Source organism: Haliotis asinina, chromosome 8 (assembly GCF_037392515.1).
Source record: "Haliotis asinina isolate JCU_RB_2024 chromosome 8, JCU_Hal_asi_v2, whole genome shotgun sequence".
NCBI lineage: Eukaryota > Metazoa > Mollusca > Gastropoda > Lepetellida > Haliotidae > Haliotis > Haliotis asinina.
The window spans coordinates 47058305-47077975 of record NC_090287.1 but is presented as its reverse complement, the minus strand read 5'-3'; the positions used below and the strand labels follow the sequence as shown (position 1 = coordinate 47077975).

At 41.3% G+C, this 19671-nt stretch overlaps 1 protein-coding gene across 1 annotated transcript in view; it reads right to left on the bottom strand.

Moving 5' to 3' along the window:
* LOC137294743 (CDK-activating kinase assembly factor MAT1-like) overlaps window positions 1–19671 on the bottom strand; it is a 46437-nt gene that overhangs the window by 11287 nt on the left and 15479 nt on the right. Inside the window, exons 4-6 of the mRNA XM_067825836.1 lie at window positions 9897–10000; window positions 6989–7129; window positions 6697–6813 (exon numbers count right to left, since the gene is read on the bottom strand). Of these exons, the coding sequence (XP_067681937.1) occupies window positions 6697–6813; window positions 6989–7129; window positions 9897–10000 (362 nt within the window). The remainder of the gene's footprint in view (window positions 1–6696; window positions 6814–6988; window positions 7130–9896; window positions 10001–19671) is intronic.

The window sequence follows — 19671 nt, the reverse complement described above, 5'->3', positions numbered from 1 at the left end:
TCCACACTTCTTCATCTAGACGCAACTGATGGCTGTAGATTCCTCCACACTTCTTCATCTAGACGCAACTGATGGCTGTAGATTCCTCCACACCTCTTCATCTAGACGCAACTGATGGCTGTAGATTCCTCCACACTTCTTCATCTAGACGCAACTGATGGCTGTAGATTCCTCCACACTTCTTCATCTAGACGCAACTGATGGCTGTAGATTCCTCCACACTTCTTCATCTAGACGCAACTGATGGCTGTAGATTCCTCCACACTTCTTCATCTAGACGCAACTGATGGCTGTAGATTCCTCCACACTTCTTCATCTAGACGCAACTGATGGCTGTAGATTCCTCCACACTTCTTCATCTAGACGCAACTGATGGCTGTAGATTCCTGCACACTTCTTCATCTAGACGCAACTGATGGCTGTAGATTCCTCCACACTTCTTCATCTAGACGCAACTGATGGCTGTAGATTCCTCCACACTTCTTCATCTAGACGCAACTGATGGCTGTAGATTCCTCCACACTTCTTCATCTAGACGCAACTGATGGCTGTAGATTCCTCCACACTTCTTCATCTAGACGCAACTGATGGCTGTAGATTCCTCCACACTTCTTCATCTAGACGCAACTGATGGCTGTAGATTCCTCCACACTTCTTCATCAAGACGCAACTGATGGCTGTAGATTCCTCCACACTTCTTCATCTAGACGCAACTGATGGCTGTAGATTCCTCCACACTTCTTCATCTAGACGCAACTGATGGCTGTAGATTCCTGCACACTTCTTCATCTAGACGCAACTGATGGCTGTAGATTCCTCCACACTTCTTCATCTAGACGCAACTGATGGCTGTAGATTCCTCCACACTTCTTCATCTAGACGCAACTGATGGCTGTAGATTCCTCCACACTTCTTCATCTAGACGCAACTGATGGCTGTAGATTCCTCCACACTTCTTCATCTAGACGCAACTGATGGCTGTAGATTCCTCCACACTTCTTCATCAAGACGCAACTGATGGCTGTAGATTCCTCCACACTTCTTCATCTAGACGCAACTGATGGCTGTAGATTCCTCCACACTTCTTCATCAAGACGCAACTGATGGCTGTAGATTCCTGCACACTTCTTCATCTAGACGCAACTGATGGCTGTAGATTCCTCCACACCTCTTCATCTAGACGCAACTGATGGCTGTAGATTCCTCCACACTTCTTCATCAAGACGCAACTGATGGCTGTAGATTCCTCCACACTTCTTCATCTAGACGCAACTGATGGCTGTAGATTCCTCCACACTTCTTCATCTAGACGCAACTGATGGCTGTAGATTCCTCCACACTTCTTCATCTAGACGCAACTGATGGCTGTAGATTCCTCCACACTTCTTCATCTAGACGCAACTGATGGCTGTAGATTCCTCCACACTTCTTCATCTAGACGCAACTGATGGCTGTAGATTCCTCCACACTTCTTCATCTAGACGCAACTGATGGCTGTAGATTCCTCCACACTTCTTCATCTAGACGCAACTGATGGCTGTAGATTCCTCAACACTTCTTCATCAAGACGCAACTGATGGCTGTAGATTCCTCCACACCTCTTCATCTAGACGCAACTGATGGCTGTAGATTCCTCCACACTTCTTCATCTAGACGCAACTGATGGCTGTAGATTCCTCCACACTTCTTCATCTAGACGCAACTGATGGCTGTAGATTCCTCCACACCTCTTCATCTAGACGCAACTGATGGCTGTAGATTCCTCCACACTTCTTCATCTAGACGCAACTGATGGCTGTAGATTCCTCCACACCTCTTCATCTAGACGCAACTGATGGCTGTAGATTCCTCCACACTTCTTCATCTAGACGCAACTGATGGCTGTAGATTCCTCCACACTTCTTCATCTAGACGCAACTGATGGCTGTAGATTCCTCCACACTTCTTCATCTAGACGCAACTGATGGCTGTAGATTCCTCCACACTTCTTCATCTAGACGCAACTGATGGCTGTAGATTCCTCCACACTTCTTCATCTAGACGCAACTGATGGCTGTAGATTCCTCCACACTTCTTCATCTAGACGCAACTGATGGCTGTAGATTCCTCCACACTTCTTCATCAAGACGCAACTGATGGCTGTAGATTCCTCCACACTTCTTCATCTAGACGCAACTGATGGCTGTAGATTCCTCCACACTTCTTCATCTAGACGCAACTGATGGCTGTAGATTCCTCCACACTTCTTCATCTAGACGCAACTGATGGCTGTAGATTCCTCCACACTTCTTCATCTAGACGCAACTGATGGCTGTAGATTCCTCCACACTTCTTCATCTAGACGCAACTGATGGCTGTAGATTCCTCCACACTTCTTCATCAAGACGCAACTGATGGTGAACATCTTCACAAACAGGAACTTTTGTCCATATCATCTTCTTCATCCATGCATGCCTGCAGATCCTTCGTGCAGGGTGACTATCATCAAAAAGGGTTTCTGTCTTCTTTCTTCTGTGAAACAGTGCTCCATAATGTTCATCATCTGCTCTGTAAACTGTTTCACAAAGAGCCCCGTGCTGAAACTGACGCATTGTAGATGATGTGTTTAAGTACACCAAGCTCTCTCTGAGCATCTGCAAAAAGTTGTTGCAGTTATCATCTCTGGTACCTGATGTCTGCATAAGTAGAAGGTCATTGGAAGAGTGACGCACTGATCCTGTTATTCCTGCTGAAGATCTAGTTGCTGAAGACTGCTGAGATACTTACTGATGACTGAAATGATTTTATATGATGTGTAATATGATATGTCTTTATACTATAGGCCTGTGGCCTTTCAGTATTGAAATAAAGATGATGATGATGATGATGATGATGATGATGATGATGACTGAAATCTCAGGTAACAGAGCAGTGAGGCAGATCATGACCTCTTCTTGGACTTGGATGTTTCCTCTACATCAAGGATCTGTCCCCAGGATACGTTTCAGTGATTCACTAGAAACATGAACATCAGTAGCAGTTATAAACAGACAGTTACTAGTGTTATCATCTGATGACCAGACATGACTTGAGAGTGCCTTCTAACCTTGTCCTTCGCACGTCTACAAACAGCAAATAATTACAAATTAAATTTACAATGAATGCTGGAAGAATAAATAGTAATGCATGAAGGATAAAATAAATGTGGGTCAGCTGTTGACAGTCAGTACCTACAACAAAAACACAATTTTATCAAATGTAACACAAGTACTAAAGAAGAAATGAATGGCTAATACAGTAAAAAAAATATGTAAAATTTAGCAATAGTTCTAAGACATAACGATACAGATCACAGCTGTACATAGCAAAAAGTGGATTAAGGATTGAAATATAAGGGATAAGTGGGGTATAGGGACTCCAGGTGCCTCCTTGGCTGTTCACTAGTGAGATGGAGGAGAGCATGACAACCATGGCCACTCAAGTGACCAATAAGGATGCCAAAGGGTAACGGGAGGCTACTCGTGGGAGAGTATGATTTTATGCCCTCTTCAAAAGAGGGAACTTCAAGGGATTTCAAGTATTCCACTATCATTCGCATAAAGGGAGGAGATAAGCACATAAGCATGAATGAAGTTACGGAAAAATAATTATATATCAATATCCATATTCCATCTCACAATTTCCTATTCTCCCTTCAATATCAATCCTAGTGGAAACATGCATGCATCCCTGAGAATGTGTCCAGCCTAAATACATCTCACTGAAAAGCACTTATCAGATATCATCATCTTCTTTAACAATATCACAGCTCTGACTGCCCATACAGTGTGTGCAACTGCCTCTCTGGTTATGTGACTTCATCAGTTGAGCAAGGTAGGTAGGTAATCTTCAAGTATGTAGGACCGGATAGGCACATAAATATACAATTTACTTTCAAATCTTCAATTTGTTTTTTGTAAATGTTACCTATCAACACTTTGCATTTATGTCTATATAGGACAAGGGAGATAGTTCTATAGGTGAACAACTTCTTTATGACAACAAAAAGTGACGTTTTGGTGTAGATGCTAGCACCATTACCAAGCAAGTGATGCACAGTACTGTTGGCACCCTCATTCCCAAATCAAGCCTCGATCTGACACTCTCTTTATGAACTCGTCCAAATACATCATGGCATCAACTTGTGCCAAATTCACACAAACATTGTCACTAAGGTGACATAATCACCCACCTAAAATTATCAAATGTAAACTTAAAAAGTAATTCAAATGAAGGTAGTAGTTTAAGATGAAGTTTAATGCACCTTCCCAAGATAAAGTTTGGTGATGAATAAGAAAATCCAGCGACCAGTTCTTGAGATATCGTGTTGACAAACTTAACATGCAGGTGAACATGCTGAAATCATCAAAGTGTCTCCGTGACCTTGAACATTAAGCGAAGGTCACCAAAATCTACTGGGTCCTGCACCTTCCCTTGAATAAGCATGTTCTTGAGATATCACGCTGACAAGAATAAAAGGTTAAAGTCCACTTGTGACCTTGAAATGAAGGTGAAAGGTCACCAAACCTGACTGAGACCTGTCTTTTACTATGATGAACATAAGGCCAAATATGAAAAGAATCCAGTGAATGGTTCTTAAGATATTCCAATTCGGACGTATGGGCGGATGGACAGAGCCTTATACTATATCCCTGCACAAACTGCACGGCATGGGGATAACAAGCTGGACAATGATCCTGCTAAACCAAAGTTTCTCTGGGCAAGACAAGAGAGGATCCACATCCACAGTCAAAAAAAAAAGTTTAGAAGTAAGAGTACAGCTCACATACCCCTGCTTCCCACTTTACGACATGGATATGACTGATGACTGATTGATATTAAATGTGATAAGGATCAGCATTTCGCAAAACTTTCGCCTTGACTCTACTAAACTATATATACATGTTAGACAAAAGTTTTGCCATGATTTGGTACACCTTTATTTGCATTCATGAAATGAAGAAATTAACTATTTAAAATCAATCAGAACTATATTTGTACTTATGACATGAACAAAAGAACCTTCGTAGATACAGTAAAATAAATCACATGTTCATAACAGTAAGGAAATAACTAATCAAGATATAGAGAACATATGACATGAAAAAAGACCATGAAAAGTGAAAAGTTAACATCACACTTTGAATAATCATATTTTGCAAATAAATAGCACATGGTGTATCTGCGGGTTATGATCCACTTGTGTATTAAGTTTGGTGAATCTAGCATGCAAATTCAGTGATATGCTATGGCCAGGTAACCATCAAACACATTTTGTGTCATGTTTCCATGGAAACATCAACAAAACATGCCCTGCACTCAAAGGGGATAAACAATACCGTGTGGTAGAGGACTTTACGGAGAGAGTTAGATGGATCAGATCTCAACTACTCCCATCAATGCAACTAGTCAGGGACCAGGGCAAAACAGTCTTCATTAACTACAACAAACTAATTATTGATGGTACAGTGTTTGCATTTGAGGAAAGTGATGGTTCCTTGGGACAGACTGGACATTGTCGCAACTGGAAAAGACGTACACCCTGAAGACCCATACCCGACCCGCCCAAGCAGAGGGCGAACAGTCAAGTTCCCAAAAGGAATACAACCAAGGCCAAAGGGACACTCAAAGATATATCACTCCAAACCTGGCATCATGATAAATACAGTTTGAGTTTCCTTAACCCACTATGCTTCATTTAAGTTTTAACTGGAAAAAGAATTGTATATCACGAACATCAGAAACAAATAGCTAAAAAGAGCCTATTTCAAATTTAGAGCTTCACTAACAAACTTCAAGATAAACAAGCTAAGAACCAATAAGGATACAATGGTGATCAACCCCATCTGTGAACTTTGTAAACATAACTTTAATGAAGACGGGAGCCATGTATTTTTTCTTTGTGACAAGTATTTTCCATGTATATGATCACATGTAATTAATAATGTATTTGTCAACTGTATCATAGGGCTTAAGGCCCAAATACTACTGAATAAACATCTGTTCTGTTCTGTTCAAATAAACAAAACAAATTCTGAAAAAAAAATGTAAAAAGCTAAACGGCACATCAATGGGTTTTTGTTAACATGAGTGTGAAGTTTGGTGAACCTAGCATGTAAACTTTATGAGATATGCACCCAACAAAGCTTCGGACTGGACTGATGGACGGGAGGGCAGACAGATGGATGGGAGGACGGACAGATGGACGGAGGATGGATGGACGGAATGAATGCTATACCCCCATTACTTCATAGCAGGGGTATAATAATTCTACACTTCTTAAAACCGTTCCTTTTCATAACTTACTGGAATAAGGGCTCAGAGAAGGTGGTGATATCTGCTGATTGCATTTTTGTGATGTTTTCACAAACTGGAAATGCTGTGAGAGTTCTCAGCTGTTTCCACTCAGGACTGATAGGGATGTGAGAGGTGCCAAATGTGGGAGACTTCAAGTTTAAAAATTGATCTTTTTTGTAATTTATCTTGGATTCAGATGAACTGAAAATTGCTGTCCTCAAGCAAACCTTCAACAATGAAATCTGTGTACCACAAACTGGATTCATACAACAAATACAAAAAAATGAATGCTTCAAAAGTGCAATGTCCTAATGGTTAAATAGAAGCTAAAAATCTGTCATGCTATGAAGAGTAATATAGAGAGAAAAAGCATATACTGACTATCTTAATCCCGGTTGAGAAGGTTGTTGGAGCAGCTGCACGGCTTGCTGCCTCAAGCTGGTTCACACATTCTCTGTGGGTGGCCACGATGTCAGTGGCAGACATGTCAGAAAACATCTACAATAGCCAAACATATGATGAGTAACACTACACAGTTGCAGTATCTTGGTTGAAATACATCATGTGTTAAATAGAGTATGGAGGCTAGTGAGATTTGGATCTGAAACACTTGTTATTACAGTCAGCTGTCCTTCATCTTCAGGTAAAAAGTTTCATGTGTAACAGTACCCACCAGTTCATCTATCAGGGCAGCCTTGTTCTTCTTCTTGAAGGCTTTATCTCTTGCGGCTTCTTCCTCCATCATTTGTTTTCGAACTGCTGTGTCATGTTTCTCCTGCTCTATCAGCTGATCAAGGTACTCCTGGTCTTTGCTCTGTAATATCACCAATTCTTAGAATTCACCAAGAAATGCTTTTAAACAAGACATGTAATAATACAAAAGATGATAAATAAAGCTTAGGAAATACTATAACGTACTGGAGCTTACTACACTTCAATAAAGTAGTGATGTATATTATATTACACTGCAATCAAGTAGTGAAGTATCTTACACTGCAGTAAAGTACTGATGTATACATATTACATTGCAGTAAGGTACTAATGTATATTACACTGCAGCAAAGTAATGATGTATATTACACTGCAAAAAGTACTGATGTATATTACACTGCAGTAAGGTACTGATGTATATTACACTGCAGTAAAATACTGATGTATTACTTCAATAAAGTACTGATGCATATTACACTGCAGTAAAGTACTGATGTATACATATTACATTGCAGTAAAGTACTGATGTATATTACACTGCAGTAAAGTAATGATGTATATTACACTGCAAAAAGTACTGTTGTATATTACACTGCAGTAAAGTAATAATGTATATTACACTGCAATAAGTACTGATGTATATTACACTGCAATAAAGTACTGATGTATATTACACTGCAGTAAAGTAATAATGTATATTACACTGCAGTAAAATACTCATGTATATTACACTGCAGTAAAATACTCATGTATTACTTCAATAAAGTACCGATGTATATTACACTGCAGTAAAATACTGATGTATATGACACTGCAGTAAAGTAATAATGTATATTACACTGCAATAAGTACTGATGTATATTACACTGCAGTAAAATACTGATGTATTACTTCAATAAAGTACTAATGTATATTACACTGCAATAAGTACTGATGTATATTACACTGCAATAAAGTACCGATGTATATTACACTGCAGTAAAGTAATAATGTATATTACACTGCAATAAGTACTGATGTATATTACACTGCAGTAAGGTACTGATGCATATTACACTGCAGTAAAGTAATAAAGTATATTACACTGCAATAAGTACTGATATATATTACACTGCAGTAAAGTACTGATGTATATTACACTGCAGTAAAATACTGATGTATTACTTCAATAAAGTACTGATGTATATTACACTGCCATAAGTACTGATGTATATTACATTGCAATAAAGTACCGATGTATATTACACTGCAGTAAAGTAATAATGTATATTACACTGCAATAAGTACTGATGTATATTACACTGCAGTAAAGTAATGATGTATATGACACTGCAGTGAAGTAATGATGTATATTACACTGCAGTAAAATACTGATGTATTACTTCAATAAAGTACTGATGTATATTACACTGCAATAAGTACTGATGTATATTACACTGCAGTAAAGTAATAATGTATATTACACTGCAATAAGTACTGATGTATATTACACTGCAGTAAAGTACTGATGTATATTACACTGCAGTAAAATACTGATGTATATGACACTGCAGTAAAGTAATAATGTATATTACACTGCAATAAGTACTGATGTATATTACACTGCAGTAAGGTACTGATGTATATTACACTGCAGTAAAATACTGATGTATTACTTCAATAAAGTACTGATGTATATTACACTGCAGTAAAATACTGTTGTATATTACACTGCAGTAAAATAATAATGTATATTCCACTGCAGTAAAGTACTGATGTATATTACACTGCAGTAAGGTACTGATGTATATTACACTGCAGTAAAATACTGATGTATTTTACACTGCAATAAAGTACTGATGTATATTACACTGCAGTAAAGTAATAATGTATATTACACTGCAATAAGTACTGATGTATATTACACTGCAATAAAGTACCGATGTATATTACACTGCAGTAAAGTAATGATGTATATTACACTGCAGTAAAGTAATGATGTATATTACACTGCAATAAAATACTGATGTATTACTTCAATAAAGTACTGATGTATATTACACTGCAATAATTACTGATGTATATGACACTGCAATAAAATACCGATGTATATTACACTGCAGTAAAGTAATAATGTATATTACACTGCAGTAAGTACCGATGTATATTACACTGCAGTAAAGTAATAATGTATATTACACTGCAGTAAGTACTGATGTATTACTTCAATAAAGTACTGATGTATATTACACTGCAGTAAAATACTGATGTATATTACACTGCAGTAAAGTAATAATGTATATTACACTGCAATAAGTACTGATGTATATTACACTGCAGTAAGGTACTGATGTATATTACACTGCAGTAAAATACTGATGTATTACTTCAATAAAGTACTGATGCATATTACACTGCAGTAAAATACTGATGTATATAACACTGCAGTAAAATACTGATGTATATTACACTGCAGTAAAGTACTGATGTATATTACACAGCAGTAAAGTACTGATGTATTACTTCAATAAAGTACTGATGTATATTACAATTCAATAAAGTATCGATGTATATTAAACTGATGTATATTACACTTCAATAAAGTACTGATGTATATACACTGCAGTACAGTACTGATGTATATTACACTGCAGTAAAATACTGATGTATTACTTCAATAAAGTACTGATGTATATTACACTGCAGTAAAGTACTGATGTATATTACAATTCAATAAAGTATCGATGTATATTACACTGATGTATATTACACTTCAATAAAGTACTGATGTATATACACTGCAGTACAGTACTGATGTATATTACACAGCAGTAAAGTATTGAAGTCACTACTGAAATCAGCAAGATAAAAAAACAAAACAAACTATTTACCATTTTTGACAGGTTTTTCTTGATCTGATCTTTGTTGTCCTTTCTGTATTGTTCTATCATCTTTCGTGTGCTCTCAACATCAATACCATTAGTCAGATTGAAAACTGCTCTCCAAACAAAGATACAAAATAATTGACATCCAAGCAAAATAAAACACTGTTGACAAAGACGAGCAAGGCCATACTGAGACACTTATATGTCTCTATTACCACCATCATGGTACAATATCATTAGATACAAGTTTTTAACTCTGATAAGAAATTTCTTATAAGTCAGCCAACAAATTGTTACCAAAGCATTCAGATCAGTAGATCTAATGTCTGATTTAGAAACACACATAAAGAAGGCAACATCTTAATTTTCATTCTTTCTGAGCTGCAGTTTTCTTGAAATATGCAAATTTTAAAGAAAAATTGACACCTTATACTTATCCTGACTCATGCTTATTATTCTTATATCCTTCTTCTATGCGAATGATAGTGGAACACTTGAATCCCTTGTAGTTCCTTTGAAGAGGGCATAAACGTTCTCTCATCCACAACTTCTTGAACCTTTTTCCCACCCAGTCATGTGACTTGCCATGCTTGTTACTCTCTCCTGAATAAGCACTTGCACCTGGGTTTGTTGGGAAACTCGAAGTGAATTCAGTGGGGAGGTTGGGAGGCACTTCCTGCATCTTGTTCTTCTACCTTCCGCTGTCAACTCGCAGGACCACATCTTGTCATATCTTCTCTTAGACAAGTGAATCTCGTCGATTCATGTCGATTTTGGATATACTAGTATCTTTTTCTTACTAGTTATCTATGAACAACCCAAACATTATGATAGATCATTATTATAAATGAGTCATGACCCCTTAACGCACGAGTAAGATCGTTACCCATACAGTCTTCATCAGACATGCTTGTCTCGTCTAGACGGTGTGCATGGATTCTTAACCCAAACTCTCCAGAGTGAAGGTTAACGTGATAAAGGGTGTGATTTCCAACTCAGCTCCTTTGTGGAACTGTTAGTTGTGCTAAGAACAAGTGATCCAAATGCTGGAGATGTCTTCAGGGCCCATATGTCTTGAGGAAGAGGTTGGTCAACACCATGTCCAACACCATTGCTGATGATATTGAGTAGTTTACATGCAGAGTGAGTGTGGATACCAGTGTTCAGACTCATGGAGGTTCTAGTCCTGCTGCTTTATTGGCCCTCAGTATAACAGCTCTCTTCCCAAATGATATTGTCGTTCTTGAGACTTCTACAGTCGTCTATGCTGACAAGGAAATGAATATGTAGCGGCCACAAAATTTCTGACTCTCGTGCTGGGATTCGAACGACGGACTTTCCGATCCAAAGTCAGACGCCTTGTCCACATGACCAAAGACGTTAACCCCCCTGTCAACAAACTGACAAGGTAAGGATGTCATGTGTGGGATGATTCCATGCCCTGCTACAAACTGCTGCTTGAATTTATTTCTCCTTGTTTTAGACTTTTGAAGATATATCTTCATGGCTCTGACAGGACACAAGATTAACTCTTTGGTGTCCTCTGGTCCAAGGATCGTAGATAGTGCTGGGCTGTGTGACTGTCTGTCCAGTTGGCAGGTAACTGATTCTTTGCAATGAAGCCCCATCTAAGTCCTAAATGTATTGCACCATGGTCTCCCATGTTGAATCTAGTTTGTCCATAGTCCAGCACACATATCTCTGATATCTGAGCTGCTGTGGCTAGGGCGAGTAGGAACAGAGACTTCTGTGCGAGTAGCTCAAATGCTGTTTTCCCTAGTGTTTTGTAGACATCACTAGTGAGATGTTGTAGAACTATGTTCAGATCTCAGGCTGCTGTTCTGAATTTCTTCTGCTGGTCTTCCAGCTTGAAGGAGCGTAGTAGAACTAGTACTTCTGGCACTTTTGTCAGTTTGATGCCCGTCTTCACACCATGATGACTGCCAGGTTTGAAGATAGTGTCAAACCTTTTAATCACTTCATATATCAAAGGTGACATAGATATTCTGCCACTTGAGGATGAGTTGCTTTCATAGCTGTGAAGCCTTTCTGCACTGCATACTGTTCAAATCCCTGCCACTTGTTGTCATACAAGTTGCAAGTTGATCTGTGTAGAGCTATGGTTGCTGCTTTCACTGCTCTGGCAGAGTATCCTCTTTTCTTTACGCAAGTCTTGATACAGTCCACATGTGTAGCTGGAACATAAGCTGGTTTCAGGGTGCTTTCTTGGTGGGTGGATGTACGAGCAGGTTTGGCCACTCTGGTAGTTTCAGGGTTGGACTTACAAGTTCTTGTATTAGATCTGGGTACCAGACTCTCTCTCTGGCCACTAGGCCATGACCAAAGTTAATTGTAGCACTTGGGTCTGCTTGATCTTCAACAGTACTTAAGGTTGGAGAACCAGAGGACAATGCATTTAGTCCCTCCCATGACATGCTCAGCGTGTCTGTTGCCCAGGCTAACGGATCTGGTACTATAAGATGATTGTCTGTAGTTGTTTGTTGAACCTTGTGGTGATCAGGTCTATGAGGGGAGATCCTGTTTTCATTATGATGAGCTGGAACTCCTCTCGATGACGCATCCGTTCTATGGGTGAGGGATGAAGTGGGCATGATAGAGCTTCTAATAGCATGATCTTGGTTCCTGACATGTGACACGCTTTTAGCCAGATGTTTAATTTGTCTGCGATGTTAAACAACAGGAATGTGAGCTGAAGCAGGCTTGGTGATCTTGCTAATCCCTGATGGTTTATGTAGAATGCCACTGTTGAGTTATCCGTGTGAACCGTCAGCATTTGGCTGATCAGTGGGCTCGGTCTTGAAAGGCTCTGATCACAGCTTTCATCTCCAACTGGTTGATGTGAAGATGTTGCTCTTGTTTGGACCACTTCCCTATTGCCATTTTGTTTTCTGTGTAGTGATGCATCTGTGTAGAGGTGTGTGTGAAAGATCGCTGTCTTCTAAACAGGTCCCTCTGCAGACATTCAAATTGTGACTTCACCATAACAGATACCTTTTGTGATTGACTGGTAGAGAGATCTTGTCCATGCTTTCCTTATGTCTTACCAGGAATAGCTGAAGCAGATGTAAATTGCAGTCTTCCTCTGTCGGTCAGGTCCTGTGCTGAGGTGAGTAGACTGCCAAGACACTGCCATGTTTGCCGTAATAACAGAGAGATGACTGCTTGTGGAATCATGGCTTGGATCTTCACCCAACGATTATCTGCATCCACAATACATATATGTGTTATGATGAACCTTATTCCCTGGAAATGCTATCTGAGTTTATTGCTTCTTGATGAACCTGTATCCCGTTGTCCAGGTAGAGGGCACTGCACAGACCCAGACGATGTAGATAGATGATGATGGGCTTGTAAATAACCACAGGGTTGACAATATTCCAAAGGGCAGGATGCTCCACTGGAAGTGTCAACCTCTGAACAAGAATCTCAGGTAATTTCTGACTCTGATGAATCGGGATGACCTCTGATGAGTTGTTTTACTGATACAAGTTGACTTTGACAAGGTCTTAGATGAAAACAATTTCTTCTGTGCCACAGATGACTTCTTCCTTTCACTCTTCCACGGCGTTGACTCAGTGGTAGGACACCTCTTCATAGACACAGCCAAGTGCTGACCAGCAAAAGACGACCGCCCTTGTAATGTACTTGTCAAATCTCCTTAGTTATAAATTTCAGCACTAGTTAACGGTGTATAGTTACCTGTATTATCTCTAAGTTTATTACAGTGGCTTGAGATGTCCTCCTCACCTGAATCATCTCACATCTATGGATGTAACACAAATAACGATTACATTTCAAATCTGACAAATTAATATTGTATCTGCAAGGCTAGCTGGAAGAACATGGATTAAAGATCAGCTGTGGATAAGCAGTAGCTGTGGATAACCAGTAGCTGCAGTCATTGCAAGATTTCATCAGATGTAAACAAACTACATTATGATGAATAAATGTAAAAAAATATGGATAATTTTCTCAAAAGTTTGACATGCGATGAAAGCTAAATATAGCTAAAAACCATAGCTTAATCTGGATAAAGGATCTAAATAGAAATCATATGGTGCTGTACAGGGGTGTGGTGCTCACCCACCTATCAAAATGGGTGATGAAAGCGAGAGTGACCACGGCAAGTCATATGACTGTTTTGGCAGGAATGGGAACCAGAAGGGATTCAATCATTCCACTATCATTTGCATAGAAGAAGCAAATAAGCATAATAAGTATGAGTCAGGATGAGGAAAAATATGTATTTCCGAAAGGTTTAAAAGAATAGAAAGCAAACTAATTTTGAAACAACACATACAAGTGTTTTGATTTTGCAGCCAATTGATATGCTGTACCATGTTGGTGTGTCCATGTCATGTCAAAGTAAAAGATGTAACTTTTGAAAGACTGGCCACTGGGACACTAACAAGTGATGTGATACAGGACAAACATCTCAAGTCAACCACGACAAGGTAGAAGAACTGCATGTCACTATTTTCTCCAAAGCTGAGATGGAAATTTCATAAAAAAGTAAATTGTTAGGCCATTAGTACCCCACAATATATCGAAGTAAATGCATTTGCCTTTATTCCTGCAAGGAAAGGATAGTTATGACCTATGAACTATGACACTAGGTAGACAAACAGGTTAGGAACCGATATACATACACACTAGGGACTTATATTATATCACATCAAGAAAACCTTTCCCATCGTAGTATGGTTGACACACAGTTTTGTGGGTGAGTTAGTTTAAGGCACTTGGGTTGGGCTTCTTTCTTTATGGCTGTTAATTGTAGAAGTTAATGCTCATAGTGGCTTTGAAGGTGTGACAGTGTCATACTTCTCACATGCTCAGTTAGGCCGCTGCCATTTTGGGCAGATGTTGGGAGATGGTATTGGGTTGTGTCTTTTTTCAGAGACATCTATGAAAAAGTAGCGTGGGGTGGAAATCACTAGTCATCAATCTTCCAGTAGCTGGTAAGGATTAGGTAACTCTTGTGTCTTGCAGGAAGACTTATATATTTTGCTTTTCAGGGATAAATCTAAGAAGAATGAGAGCAACGGGTGGGGGTGAAATAGATTAAGATTAAGAGGGTGTATTTGGGGGATACACTATTTTGGGTATTGAGTTAGAGGGGTGATTAAAACCTTTAATTATTTTAGCCATATTTCACTACCTGTATTTAAATGTTGGCTGCTGAAGTTATACATAGGTAGCAGAGGAGTAGAACTCTGTAGATTTTACTAATTAAACAGAAAAATGTTTTGCTCCTTTTTCCATTAATACCAAAGTTTAAGTTAAACTTCATTTTTGTGTTGTATATGCAATAAGAGTATATACAACCTCACAGGAGAAGGAGAAAAACCAGGAGAGTGCTATAGTGTACATATCTGACATTTTCCTTCAATACGCTGTGTTCTGCTGTCACTGGTCACCAAAGAGAGACATTACATGCTCATTTCTACAGAAAACTTTCAGTACCACTAAAACTAATAAACTAAAATCAATATTTACTCAAAAGTCTTATCTGTTTGATTGCCATTTTTGTTAAAATCTAAATATTTCAGATATTTAAATACTTACCTTACCATAGGTCTATAGCATATTACCTCAAGCTTCGCTTAGTAGGAGATCCACATCCTTGCTCTCAAGTACTGTAGCAAAACGTTCAGGTACCACATAGGTGGTCGGAACGTAACTTTTTGGTCCTCCAGCTTGAACGCCTTCAACATAGCGACCAGTTACGGGATCTTCAAGACCTTCCTATCTCCTCTGACAGCTAACATTGAATTTCATCTTGACAGGTAAGTCTCAGTGGTACTGCCCCTGAGCTTCCTTGAGCACCACAAATAACGTAAAAACTAACAGGAACTGGGGTCCTGCAACTTTTGGGCACAGAACTTCTCAAATGTAGCCCACTTGTCATCATAGAGTGATCGAGTGGAAGCTCTGTGCAATGATCTTCGCCACTTGAGATGAGTACCACTTGGCACTCAAAGTCCTTTGCAAATGGTCCAGGTGCATAGATGAAACCGTGCCGGGTCCGTGTGCAGTGTCTGACTGTGGGGATGGCGCAGCAACTGATCCCACTCTGGAAGCCAGAACGGATCTTTTCCTGCGAGGCAGCACAATTCTGGGAACCACATCCTTGCTGGCCACCAAGGCACAACCAAAAGCAGACGGATCCTCACTGTGAGCTTGAGTTTTGCCACTGGTACTAGTACTGGTGGCGTGAAGGCGTATGCATCCAGTCCTTCCCAAAACATCAACTGAGCATCGACTGCCCAAGCTGCCGGGTCTGGTATAGGAGACACATAGACTGGAAGTTGAGCGTTGAATTTTGTGGCAAATAGGTCTATCAGTGGGCACTAGTTGATCCTGACACATGAGCCGAAATATCTGCGGGTGAAGCATCCACTCAGTTGGGGACGGCTTCCCTGGTCGGTAGAGTGCATTGGCTAGGACGTTTATGTAACATGGGATATGATGAGCTCTGGCCTCAGTGTTGTGGGCATTTAGAATGCTGGCTAGCCGGAACATCTGATCCAGCAGGGACTTGGACCTGGTTGTCCCTTGTCTCAAAATCAGCCATATGACAGTCGCATCGTCTGAAACAATCAGTAGGTTGGAGCGGTGTAGCAGCAGCGCCCAGTGGCTTACACAGAATCACAGCTTCCAGCTCGAGATTGTTGATGTGCCATCCTGCTTCCAAGTCGGACAAGAGCCCCGAGGTTGTCTGATCATTTAGGTGCGCACCCCAAGCCTGGAGTGACACACTGACAAATAGTTCATGGTCTTGCACAAGCTTGGTCAAACAAACTTTGTCGCAGAGGTTAAACTCGATTGTCCACCACCGCAGGTATTCATGCAGATGTACCGGAAGCAACAGCCACATCATAACATCGTATGTCTGAATGTACGGGAGGAGCTACCTCTGTAACGGTCGTAACATCAGGTGCCCTCTGCGTGTTAAGCCAGCTAGGATGTCAACAGTGGAGGTTGTATGACCAGTAGCTTGTAGCCCTTCTTTAGGATTCTGGTAATGTAAGGATCTTCAAGGATGGACCAGTTCCTCCAAAAGATGCCCAGTCTCCTGCCTACAGGTGTAGGGAAAACTGGAATGGCGGGGGGTGGGAGGTCCCAGTCATGACAGGTGACACCCTCAACGTCTTGAAGAGGGGCACTTCCCCTTCCCTCTGCTAGGGGTGGTGGGGGCGTCCCTGGTTGTGTCAGATGGCTTGCGACGATCGTCTGCCACGTTGCCCTGGCCGTGACCTCTGGTAAAGGCGGATGTAACAGATTCCCTCCTCGGGATTTAGCGCTTCTTCCCCCTCCCGCGTGTACTCGCTCTGTCATGAAAGGCAGAAGATAGGGCCTCAAATGCTGACAATGAAACCTCAGTGTTACTTAACTCCACATGCTCCTTGTAAACTTCTGGGATAGCATTTCCGAAGAGGGCCTCTGAAAAGGGAGTTCTTATGAGACGCCACTTGAATTCTTCCTGCCATGAACAAGCATCTAAAAACCCATCCTGTACACCACCGTCATCACCGCTAAAGCTGTATGGACATGCCCCAACAGGTCATGAAGCACCCTGCCAAAGGTATAACGATGACAAATGCTCCAACCGGGACTCGTTAGCTTCCGTCAAATACACAGCCACCGCTGATGCTGTTGCTGTTGCTGATGCTAGCGCCGAGACTGGCTTAAGGATGCACAGCTCTGTGTAAATGACTTGCATCCTGGAGTCCTGTACCTTATATGTGGAGGTGGAAGACAATCTCCCAATGTCCTCATCTTACACCGCCCCACAGTCTGCAAAGTTGAGACTGTGCACCTTATAATCCTGCTTCTTCGACTTGGGCACCCTTATCTTGGAATTCAACGACAGCTTGGCAAAGTCTTCATTCGGGGAGGATATGGCGTCGGCCAGCATAGGATGTTGCAGGGACCATCAGTTCCGGGTCCACTCTGATAGCCCTGGCGCTGTCTGCACCTGACGACGGAGAAGGGCAATCTGGGAACCTGTCAGCTATCCAATTGTACATCGCAGAAAGCAGCAGGTACAAACTTTCCTCCTACTCCACATGGGCGGGGTCTTCCTCATAGACGGGGGAAAAGTACTGCTCTTCATCATGATTCCAGGTTATGCCCGATTTGCGCTCCGGCACCTGCTTTCTGTGCACTGACTATCTAACTCGAGGAGGTGACACTGACCGGGATTGTGACCGTTTCCTCCTTCTTGTACGGTGGAGGGATCTACCCCGACAATCTGGAGATCTGGACAAAGATTGCTGGCGAGGACATACGCTGGACGAAAAGCTTCTGACACCCGCTTGCCCTGCTCTCACTCTTCCGCTGGTGACTGTAGTGGCGCCACTCGGCGCTCCCAACCCTGGCGCCGATCTCTCCAAGCCTGGCATATCTGTTGCTTGAGATGCGCCCACAGGCCCTAGCGCCGGTAACCAGATGCGCTACTCTCTCGGCATCGCTTCTGTAAAGTCCAGGACCAACGGAGGAGTCCTAGTTGGAGGCGCCGTCTGTGTCTGAGATGTCATCAACGGGGTAGATACAAGTAACGCTCAAAGTATCTGTTGCACCTCTGGGTGCGCTAGGGTGTCTGGCCTCGGCTAATCCACCCAACCTCCAGTCTGGGTGCTAGGCATCAGCATCGGTATCGGCATAGGCATCGATATAGGCATCGACATCGGTAATATCGTCAGAGTCTGCACCAGCGTCGGCTCCGCCCTTGCAGAAGTATCAGATGCTGCCCCAGGCACCTCCAGTGCTGTCTGCAACTTCGATGTACAGGGTACAGATAATCTGGATAATGAAGAGGACGCAGGGGAATGGGACATCTTCCGCAGCTTTTGAGTCTTCCTCTTCCTGACCACTGCCAAAAAAGCCTTAAACTCTGCACTCAATAACCCTGTACACGCTGCACAGCACTGATGAAGGGTGCACGACACTTCAGCACAATGCGGACACCAAGGATGAGTGAGTGAGTGAGTGAGTGAGTGAGTGAGTGAGTGAGTGAGTGAGTGAGTGAGTTAGATTAGTTTTACGCCGCACTCAACAATATTCCAGCTATATGGTGGCGGTCTCTAAATAATCGAGTCTGGACCAGACAATCCAGTGACCAACAACATGAGCATCGATCTGCACAATTGGGAACCGATGACAAGTGTCAACCAAGTCAGCGAGTCTGACCACCCGATCCCGTTAGTCGTCTCTTACGACAAGCATAGTCGCTTTTTATGGCAAGCATGGGTTGCTGAAGGCCTATTCTACCCCGGGACCTTCACGGGTCACCAAGGGTGAGGATCCTTGCCGGACTTCAGGCCTTTGCACACCATGCACCAGTGACATGTCATGCACAACTACTGTAATAAACCGAAAATAAAAACATGACAATGAGGATAAAAGAAAAAATACCCCTTACCATGTAATGGACTGCTCCACTCACCTGTGCAGCAGCATGCTTGCAATAGACAAGTGAAATGGCTGCCTCGCCGGAAGGGACAGCAAACTTTACACTAGATACAGCACTAAGTGAAAAAAAATAGAACACAAAGCTTAGATACGGAAGAAAAAATATCAACAGAAACCAATCTGCTGATAAATAAAACCAATCCAGCTGCCGAAAAAAGGAGACACACTACCATGTCTTGTACGAGCTGGCTGACAAGTGTACAATAACAAATTTATACATTATAACCGACACAAAGCGTAGTAAGTCAAACTTTATTAGCTGAAAAAAAGATAGCAACCCAAA